The sequence below is a fragment of the Hipposideros armiger genome, unplaced genomic scaffold (assembly GCF_001890085.2).
Source record: "Hipposideros armiger isolate ML-2016 unplaced genomic scaffold, ASM189008v1 scaffold_295, whole genome shotgun sequence".
Taxonomy (NCBI): domain Eukaryota; kingdom Metazoa; phylum Chordata; class Mammalia; order Chiroptera; family Hipposideridae; genus Hipposideros; species Hipposideros armiger.
The window spans coordinates 308,523-319,212 of record NW_017731645.1 but is presented as its reverse complement, the minus strand read 5'-3'; the positions used below and the strand labels follow the sequence as shown (position 1 = coordinate 319,212).

The 10,690-nt window shown below is 52.7% G+C and overlaps 1 protein-coding gene and 1 long non-coding RNA gene across 3 annotated transcripts in view; one reads left to right on the top strand and one right to left on the bottom strand.

The window, feature by feature from the left end:
* Positions 1 to 598: 598 nt before the first annotated feature.
* On the bottom strand, positions 599 to 4,419 carry LOC109391500 (uncharacterized). The gene is made up of 2 exons (XR_002125838.1): positions 4,065 to 4,419; positions 599 to 3,460 (listed from the first exon to the last, which is right to left on the bottom strand). It is a non-coding gene; the product is annotated as an uncharacterized LOC109391500 (long non-coding RNA).
* Positions 4,420 to 4,779: 360 nt separating this feature from the next.
* Positions 4,780 to 10,690, top strand: part of CNPY1 (canopy FGF signaling regulator 1) — a 27,180-nt gene continuing 21,269 nt past the window's right edge. Inside the window, exon 1 of one of the 2 annotated variants that reach the window (XM_019659090.1) lies at positions 4,780 to 4,872. In XM_019659090.1, the coding sequence (XP_019514635.1) occupies positions 4,795 to 4,872 (78 nt within the window). In that variant the 5' untranslated portion in view covers positions 4,780 to 4,794. The remainder of the gene's footprint in view (positions 4,873 to 10,690) is intronic. The other variant, XM_019659089.1, reaches the window with a different exon arrangement.

Here is a 10,690-nt window from a genome sequence, read left to right as displayed (position 1 = left end):
TCCCTCCGTGAGTTTCTCAAGGCCTTCCTCTCTTGGCAACACTCGATAGTGATACCCATGTCCCAGGGTGTGGGGAGGTGTGAGGCTCCCCTCCTAGGCCCGGCCCAGGGGATCCTCGGTGAGTGCAGATCTCATCCCCAGTTGTACCAACCTGGGTAAAAGCAGCTTTACTCTCCATCCAGGGCCATGCAGCTCACCCACTGTGTGTGCGTGTGTGTGTGTGTGCATGCGTGTGTGCATGCGTACGTGTATGTTCACCACATTTAGAAGAACTGTTCTCACATCCTCCAGGAGAGAAGCTCTGTTGGCATCCAGAGAAGGTGGGGGCAGGAGGCGTGGAAACAGGACCATGTCACGCAGGTAGGGGGTGGGCTGGCATCGCGTGATGGGACAGCAGGTGCGAGACCACCAGGGCCAAAGGGCTGCGCGCAGCAGAGTGGGACGGGGCAAGTGTCTTCTGGGAAGATCCAGACAGACCATATTCTAGGCTCTGTGGGCCCAGTAGCCACCACCGAGCACTGGGCCGTGTGCACAGGGGCGGGCACAACTGTGTCCCATAAAACTGTACTGTGGACCCTGAAATTGAAATTCCATGTCATTTTCACATGTCACAAGATAGTCTTCTTCTTTTGATTTTTTTCAGCCATTTATAAATGTGAAAACCAGTCTTAGCTCATGGGCAGTACACAAATGGCTGATGGCCCGGGGGTCCCCAGGAGGAAGGCCCCTCCCAAAGCCAGCATGCTCCCTGGATGACTTACGGCGGTGGGCCTAGGCCACAAGTTCTAAGAGGATCGGGACCTCCTTAATTTTGTTCACTGCTGTCTCCTCGTGTCTAGCACAACACCTGGCACATAGTAGGTGCTCAGTACACAGCGGTCAAGTGATTGAACATCAACATTGATGTTAGTGACTTGTACAGGCCTTGCTACTTGCTGTAGCTGCCTCTTCGTCCCCCAGGATGAACTTCACCTCGCCCGGCAGAACAGACCACGCATTCCTGCTTCCATCAGTTTCCAGCGTGGTGCTCAGTGAATGGAACTTAGTGAGTGCTCTCGGCCTCTGCAGGCATACAGCCCAGCTGTTGATGTCCATGACATGCTCATTCCACCTGCGGCCAAGGATCCTGGGCCTGGGGAGGACGGTGGACTAAGATTTCTTCTCCTCAGGATCTTTAGGGGGAGTATTTCTTACCCCCAGTTTAGAAATGGAACCCTCTTCCAAAGCCTGGGGAGTAACTAGCGGATAGATAATATTTGCTCAAATGCACAGAGAATCAGGAAGGAAGACATCTAATGTTACCTTTCGGGATTAGTAATTGGTAAATAGTGGGAAATAATTCAGTTCAAGATGTGCCAAGTGATGGCACATCTATGTGCTTTAAGAAACATTAGCTTGAGGGCTGGCCGAGTGGCACGATGGTTGGGAGCTGGCTTGGGAACGCCAGAGGCCCCGGTTCGGATCCCACATGTGAGGGCCAGTGACACTGCCCTCTACAAAAAAAAAGAAAGAAAGAAACATTAGCTTGAGCCAAAGTGGTCCAAGTGATGGGAAGGGCTAAGGTGAGACCGGTGGTCCCTGTCAGGTGGTGCTGAGAAATGCCTCCAGGCCGTGCGTGGTGCCTCATGCTGATAAATCTGAACTATTGATCCTTCCACTGTCTGCTCTCAGCTCGGAATGAGAGAGGAAACCACATCCCAAAGCTTCTGAGTGGCCCCAATGTGCGGCAGCCTTGTGGCAACAGTCCCCATGGAAGAGGCTCACAGTGACTTGGTTCGTAGGTGTGTCTGTTGGCCTGAACAGGTTTCATACCTCCGCGAGGACTATCAGCACATAACACCAAACACATGGACACGTGTATCAAGGACCACTGACCCCACAATTACGAAGACAGCCTGAGAAAACAATCCAACCAGAGGAGAAACACCACATATCCAAAAACACTTTTTAAAATGCGGGCAATACCCTAAGTGTCCCAAAGTCAAGGAGCTATGAGGTGGCTGTAAACTCACAGAGCAGTCGGCCACCATTGAATACGGATGTGGGGACTTAGAGACACCAGAAAAAGGGCTGAGTGTGACTAGAGGGTGCACAGTCGGGGCTACGTGTGGGTGAGCTGGAAAGGGACATTTTGGTTGTCAGGATGCGAGATTCAGGGTGGCTTTCCCCTTCATGTTAGAGTACTGTCGCCTGGGTGACAATGCTTAGCTTGTGCACAGGCTGATTTCTGAAGACCCAAGGTCACTAGTGGCCCTCAGTGAGGGTCCACTGGGCAAAACAAAAACATTTTCTTTAACCAGAACAAAGTTGATTTCTTAATAGCCTCTTTTTTCTTTGCTACTGATGTAGGTTGCGTTTGGTCTCGATCCGTCCTTACACTTGGCCCCTGTTCTTTCGAGGCTAGAAGAGATGATAAGGAACTGGAATCCAAGAGTCATTAGCAAAGCCAAGACACGGAGGACCGTATCCTCCGGCCCGTGAGGCATGGGGGTCCCCTCGGCACATCAAGAATTGACCGGCGACCTGCCCGCTTTGTACCTGAAGCTATAACGTCACCACCCCAGGCTGACTAGGTCAAAACTGAGTGTTTCCAAGACAAGGATGCTCTGAGCCAGGGGAGGTAAAGCATTTCCAGAGTTAAGTGTCACAGCCGTTCCCACGCTGCTTGACCTAAACTTGGTGGTCAGAGGAATCACTGACCTCTACTCTGCTCACCATGTGTCACCCGAGTGCCCAGGTCTGCAGGCTGGGAGGAGGAAGGTACGTATTCAGGCCTCCGGCCCAGAAGTGCTCATCCCAGCACCAGTCCGTCTCAGCCAAGGCGGATTCTGGACACAGGCCACTCACCCACCTGGTGCCAGTCTGGGGAACAGGGGGACGGTCAGAGATGCATGAGAGAAAAACCAGGCCACAGAGAATGCGCGAATCCATTGCTTAGAGGCTGTGGAGCCCTGCAGTCTAGTTAAAGGTCTCACGTCTAAGACAGGTGCCACGGCAGGCGGTGCTGTGAGGGTCAGTGTCGTCCTTCTTGGATTCTCTGTTGTCCTGGAGTATCGGTGAAAGATCGTGTTTTCTAATGAGTGACAGGTGTCTCACTAAGCGCGGCACTCATCACGATAATGGGAGCATGCGGCTTTCCCAAAGCTGCTGTGGAGCTCTGCTTGGGTCTGAGGGACATTGAAACATTGTGTCTCTAAGGATGAGCCTGTCCTAAATGGCAGCCCCATCCCAAATGGCCCCCTGCAGGCTCTGCTGGTGTGCTGTTTCGAGGAAGAGCACAGCAGCAGGAAATACACCAGTCAGCTCGGGTCGCTGCCCACTCACCCACTCGCTGTCACCACCATGGTCACCGTCGCCAGGGCTCTGAGCAGCTGTGCCCGAACGCACCTCTGCACACAGCTGCCTGAGGGGCTCGTCCACACGCAGGGCCTGACACAGCCGGTCTGGGATGCCCGTGCTGCTGTAAGGACCACACCCTGATGCCCACCCTGGCATCACTCAGACTGAGAAGATGGGAGGGGAAGGGGTGGCAGCGAGCGCCTCACAGGTGAGCTTCCCAGGGCGCACTGAGTGGAGGTGGCCAGTCTGCCTTACTCTCGAGCACGTGCAGGATGCAATCTCCCCTCCCATCAGAAAGGAGACTCCAGAAATCCACCAACGCTCCTTAGATCTGCACCACTTTAAAGGCGTTTACAAACTAAACCAGCGCCATCAGCGGGGTAGTAATAGAACACTTGACGTGTATTTGCTGTGTCACAGTCTCAAAGGATTTTCCTATCAGCTCCTTGGCCTGATCAGATACAGAAGTGTTATTTTTGTCCCGATTTTGCAGGCAAGGACTCTGGAAGAACGGGGAGGCCAGCTGCTGACCCACGCCGCAGCAGGCGAAGGAGACTCCAAACTGGGAGGGAGGTGCTGGCAGGCCCTGCACAGGGCACCCCTGCTCTGCACGGCACCGTCAGAAGTGGGGGATGGCCCCTTACCCACGTGCCCCAGTGCAGACCAGTCTGTGGGTCGGCCTCGCTAGCGTCTCCCCATAAGTTAGCCCATGAGAGTGGCCCTACCTGGTCACTTGTGGAGGACAGCAGCCCCTGGGCAGGTGGTTAGGAAGTCGAATGTCCCGATGACAGCTGGCTCATCTCAGCCCTGGGCTCCAACCCAGGATGCTCCGCTCTGTGCCTCAGTCTCCCCCGCTGACAAGTGAGGGGTTTGCTGCGGTACCTCCCAGCTCCACTGTCTGTGAGGCTGTGTCCTCGTGTCCAGGAGCTGGGAGACCATGGAGAGGAATGGCCGGTAGTATAACAGCTACGGAAAGAAGCCTCTGGAGCCTGGGTCATGGCAGGACAGTCACCACCTGGGAAACGAGGTTAAAAACGCTCGCATTAGCCCACTCAAAACTATCGTTTTGGGATAGAATAAGGTAAGCTTTATCTAAAAACTGATTCATAGCAAATGTTCCAGAGAGAGTCTGCCATAGCTCGCGATGGCTGGGTGTGCTGCGTCTTTACATCTTTCCCTGTAGGAGTGGATGTGAGTCCTGCCGCCTTCAGTGTGCCTTCCTGCAGGGACTGGTCAGTAGGTGGTTCCCAGCCTGCTGCACGTGACTAAACTCTCTCATCCCCAAGTGTGTGCGCTGTGCTCTCATTGGTGTAAAAAAAGGAGGCGGAACACTCACACATGGACATACATATGCACACGTGGACACACAGGAACACAACATGGGCACACATGCATGTACAGGGCACGCATGCTCACACGCATGCACACACAGACGCACACTGTGCACACACACGCATGCTTTCACACACACACATACAGACGTGCACGTGGAATATTCCTGGAGGCAGGAGAGCGGGGGCCTTAGGGTTTCGGGTAGGTATCAGTCTTACTTTTTCCTGTACCTTTTTATTCCTTTTGGATTTTTTGTTTTTAAATCAAGTGAGTGTGTTCCTTTTTCTATTTAAAAATGTTGTTCAAGAGAGCGGGAGCTTTCTTTCTCGCCAGGGGCAACCAGTGTGTGCTTCCGCATCTATGGAGATGGCGGGAACACCCAGTTTCCCAGCCTCCCTCCCATCCGATTCATTTGTCCCTTTTCCTCTGGGATCTCTACCGTCTTCCAGGGAAACCTTACCACTTGCCGATGGCAAAGTTGGGACATGCCACAGCAGCCTCAAAATGTGCCTTTTCACCCTTTCTGTTTGGGAAAGGAGTCTGCAGAGGTGGTCAGAAGCTGCTAACCACCCGTCTACCACTATGTTCTCGGTGACGAGATGGTGAAACCCACGCAGGTTTGGGGGCAGAAAATTGTCAAATCAGGACTCAGATATTGTATTTATGTTATCTAGACCCCAATGGACAGACGAGGGGTCATGTTACCATCTGTTAGTGTTTCCTGGACCTCTGCCAGCTCTGGGGTCCTTTTCTAGTGTTTTATTTTCATTTTTATTCAGAACAACAGAAAAGTCCTTTTATTTTTTTTAATAATTTTTTTTTTTAGTTTGCAACTACAGTGGACATGCATTATTATATCAGCTTCAGGTACACAACACAGTGATCAGACACTTACAGAATTTTCGAAGTGATCCCCCTGATAAATTTAGCACCCATCTGACACCAGACGTAGTTATTACAATATGATTAGAACGAGTCCGCTTTTAAACATCTGAAGTGGAGAGGTGTGTTTGACCTGTGGATGAAGTTCAAGCAGTATTTGTTGAATGAGAGAACAAATTCACATCGTGCTCCGTTCATGTTGTAGCATCGTTTGTTCGTTCATTGCCTCTGCCCTCTGATGCATTCTCACTTTTTTCTCTTATGTTTGTTTTTTTAATCTGCAAAGTCCTTCCGGGGTACGCCAGCAAGGGCAAAGCTCAGCCACACAGTGTGAAAAGGCCGCCCGAAGCCCGTGCTGAGTGACTGTTAACAAAGGTTGACAAATTGTTAACATTTGTCATGTGGGCAGTTGCATTTCTTTTTATTTTACCTAAGGCATTTGAAAATTAAAGTTTTTTTGCGGGGGGAATGGGGAGACAAAGACAATACTTTTTAAAATGAGAAACCAAATGGCAGTGCTGATTTTGTATTCGATACTGAAAGTAAAGTGCATTTTTTTGTAACTTTAGGAAAAAGTACAAAAATTTTTTTTGTAACTTTAGGAAAAAGTCAAATTAAGTGAGAAGGCTCTCATTTGGAGCCCATTATTGATCCATTATGCAATTTTTCTCGAATCTTTTTTGTCATTGTTTTGTTGAAAATGGGCTCCAGCATAAAAAATGTGATGGAGACTTTCATAGTTTTGGATTCTGAGAATATGTCCCTCCAAAATCACATTGCTCTTATTACTTCTATTTTTCTCACAACCTGAGCATACATTTTATGTTATTGACAAATTACGTCCATGAATAAGAACAGGAAACACTTGCAAAGTATTTTATTTTAAGTGATAAGAATGACCTTTTCCCATTATTCAAATTAAAGGAAGCAACATTTTATGCTGTTTTCATAAACTTACTGTGTCGTTTGTGGTTAACTGTGCTGACATCTTTGTATTTTTGTCCCCAAGGTCTAAGGGGGTNCAGGGGCTTTTCCTGGGTCCCAGGGACACGGCTGCCCAGAGTGGTGACATGACACATCTTCCTGCCCTTTTCTGCATTTTTTTTCCTCCTTTTTCATTCTCTGTTTCCCCACGGATGGAAGGAAACACTGATCTGCACTGTGTCTTCAAAGCTGAAAAGCTGAGGGAATCACCACCCTGTGCCTGTGCAGGACCATTCACTCCGCGTCTGCATGGCACTCAGGCAGTCCCAGGAGGACTGTGGGGGACACAGGGACATGCGAGCAGCTGCTCTAGGCCAGGTCCTTCCCGGTGAGAAGGTTTAAGGGGGCTCCAATCGCGTGCTGTGGTGCACAGCTGGGTCTGTCCCAGCGTAGTTTGTAGTGGTTCCACTGAATTTGCCTTATGCAGTTGGGGGCGGGCAGTCCTGCCACTTGTTTTGGGGGGGGTTGTCCCCACCCTTTCCTTGGTGCTGCATGTCTCACCACCCTGTCTGCTTCCACAAGCCCACCTCTCCCCCATTCACCACGCTCCCCCCGAGCCGTCTTAGCCTCCCGCCCCAGAAAATGTGCCCGACCCAGACAGCCCAGGCCTCCTCCAGCACCAGCCTCCCTCAGCTCCACCCCGCAGGAGGAGATGTAGCTTCCGGTGCCTGGACACCTGGACCGGGGCTGACCGTCTGGGGTCCTTAGCCCTGTCTCTGTCACCTAAGCTGTTCCCTCATGGCTCCACATTCAGTAGGGCGGGGCTTCTGAGACCTGCTGGGCTGCTGAGTTCTTCCCCCCCAGGCCGGAGTCCCACCTGTCACAGAGCAGACAAAGCATGAGGCGGCGGTCACCAGAGTGTGATATGGGAAGGTGGGAGCTGCCAGTGGGGGAAGGCCTGGCTGGAACCCAAGGGGGGGTCCCCAGGGGAGCAGGGGACTGTTGGTGGCCCTGGGGAGGAGAAAGGCACGTTTCGCCTGCTAACCAGCGGTTTGCCACCAGCTGCCTGCCGCCTGGGTGTGGAGGACTCAGCGCTGTTCCCGGCGGGGCCAGCAGGGGGCCCTTTCCCCCTGGGCTCCGTCCTCACCCAGGGGCCTCAACAAGGGGTTAACCCAGCTCCCCCGCCTCAAACCACAGGGATTAAAAATTCATGCCGTCTCCAGAGGATGTGGGGTGGAGGGGTGAGCAAAATTAAAAGGGAAAGAGATTATTTTTAATCCTCTTGGTGGGTGTTGAAACAATGGAGGGAGAGCAAAGCCGCTGAAAGTTTGTCCCATCCGATTGAGGCATGAAGGACAGACTGCCACCAGGAGCAGGGAATTACAAACTGCATATTTTTCTCCTCTAAATAAGAAAGTAGCCTAATCCCACAGAGATTGCTTCTGTGGTCAAAGGTTCTCAGCTTTCCCTAACGCTTGACACTGTGGGCTGTGTCCCCTGGGCTCCCCAGACAGTGGGCTACAGGGGGCCGGGAGCCCCAATAGGTTTTGAGCAGATTCTAGGGGGGACACAGGTCAGACTAAGGGACACTCACGAGTCTGATATCACTTCTTCTCTGCCAGTTTTGTGAGGTGTTTGGGGCCCATTTCCACTTTTTTTGTGAAGACCCTGGGAAAGTGATAGGAAGCCTAGAAAAAACGGGGGCTGGCCACCTGTTAGCCTCCTGGGTGTTTAATCTGATGGTGTGGTAATGTCTGCAGGACCAGGCCTGCACTGAGCAGGCCGCAGCAGGATAGGAAAGGCTCTGTGGGGTCCGAGTTGGGGTTCTAGATGAGATGGGGCAGGGCGGCTTTGCGGCTGATTGCAGCACAGTCCGGCCCATGGAGGTGAGCCTGTGATGGGTCCCCGCGTCCCCAGCACCACCTTCTCCCCTCGGCTCCCACACACACATGTGCTGTTACTGGGAAAGCCTTCAAAATCCATGACAGGAACACAACATGAACCCAGGCGAGCTGCTCTCATTAATCAAACATCGTGGTGATGAGACAGCAGTGACGTCAGCACTGGGGCACATAGAAAATTTAAATGCCACACTGCCCTCCAGGAGAAGAAAGAAAACAGATGATTCAAAACCCCTGAACAGATAACAATTATCGGAGGGCATAAAGCGATGGGAGAGAATTAAAGATTTCAGTAGCTTAGCACAAAATTGGGGTTAATTAACCACAGATCGTCCACGCCTGTTTCGCTTTATCGATACAAACAAAAGTTATGATAGATGGAGCCATATGCCACCATCTTGCTAGCTGCTCCCTACCTGACCTATCGCTCCCCGTGAGCCCCGAAGAGGACAGAGGGCCCTCCTCTTGTCACTCAGACCCCCTGCCACGTGACTCAGAGCGCCCACGTTCACAGCTCCCCCTCTAGCCCAGAGGGGGCCTGGGCCTCTGGACTCCATCCGTCCCTTACGTCCTCATTTCTGAAGCCAGGCTTGCTGTCCCCTAGGCCTGCTGCAATCACACACTGGGGGGCTAACCCAGAAACTGATTCTCACAGCTCAGGAGGCCAGACGTCCCAAACCAAGGGCTGGCTCTCTTAGCTTCTTGTGGTGCCTGGCAACCCTTGGTGTCCTTTGGCTCGGAGACGTAGGTCCCCAACTTTTGCGTCCATTGGCATATGGCCTCCCTTCTGAGTGTCATCTCCAGTTCCTAGAAGTCACCTTGGATTACAACCATCCTCACTGAATATGACTCACTTAACTAATGACAAAGCCCCAGTTGCCAAAGAAGGCTGCATGCCCAGGTACTGGGGGTTTAGAGGTGAGCATATCTTTTGGGGGGACACAGTTTGACCCACAACAGGCTCTAGCATTGATGGCCCCAGGCCTCCCAGCTGTGTCTTTCTGATTCCATGAGGCCGAGTGGGTTTGTCTTCCCGCCTCACCTGCCCCACCGGTGCCCTTGGCGATGGGGGTGCTGCAAGGGTGGGGAGACAAGCCCTCTGCAGCCCCTCATCTTGTCCACAGGCTGTTCCATGGCTGCACGTCCCTCCCCCACCTCGCATGGTGGCTGGCCGTGCTCTCGCCCTCCAGATCAGTCATAAAGGCGTTACAGGAGACAGGCCCTAACACTGACCTCATGGGCTTCAGGAAACACAGCTGTGCCCCATGCAGACGCCATGGGGGTGCACGGCAGGACGCCACCTACCCTTGGTCCCCGATTTCTGAGTGTGTTTCCCATACGTGACACTGCTCTCCTCCAGGCTGGTTCAGACCATTTGGCAAGAGAAATTTCACAAGCCTGGTACTAGACACCGCACATGCACACAAGTCTAAATACATAATGCATTTTGTAATTCTGTCACACTGGAAACAAGCTGTCAGAACTGTCTGGCATGACTTATCCTTAATAAATCCTTAGTCCTGTTAATTACTCCTCATTCCCCTGAATAAGGATTGTGTGACTCCACAAATCGGGTGAAGAATGGGGGACAATGGGGATGCCTTTAGAGGATTGCCACCGTTTCTCCACAGGGACAAAGGGAGCGGGGACTTACGGTGGCACCGCATGGCCTGTGTGGAGGGAGGCTGGTTTCAGTGCCATGGCTTTGAGCCTGGCTCTGTCTCTGGAACCTTTGGAGGGAAGCGACACATTGATCACCGGGAGAGGAGGCTGAGCTCTGAGACACCGACTGTTGTAGAAGCAGTGGTTTTGGGGCCCCTCCGTGGTGCTGCAGGCGGCAGGCATGCTGTGGGAAGGGCTCCACCTGGCCAGGGGGGGGCACTCTCTCTGGCCCCCACACCCAGAGAAGGGCTGTAGCTTCAGATGGGCCTGCTGTCCATCCTCTGGTTTCAGCTACAGACGTTCTGTGACCTTGACCTTGACCTTGACCTTGAGCAGGGGTGGGAGCCCTTGGAGGGCTGTGAGCTGGCATTGTCATCACGCCTGCAGAGGTGGGCCTCACAGGTGGACAGAGGGTATCTCCATGTGAGGGGCCACGGGCCACCCACGAGGAGATCAGTCCTCACGCATCGACTGGGTCTCCACCACGGAGCTGGCCACGTGGTGCTGGCGGAGACACAGGCCTGGGGCCTCTGTCACATCCCAGTCTCCCCCAAATCCCTCCGTGAGTTTCTCAAGGCCTTCCTCTCTTGGCAACACTCGATAGTGATACCCATGTCCCAGGGTGTGGGGAGGTGTGAGGCTCCCCTCCT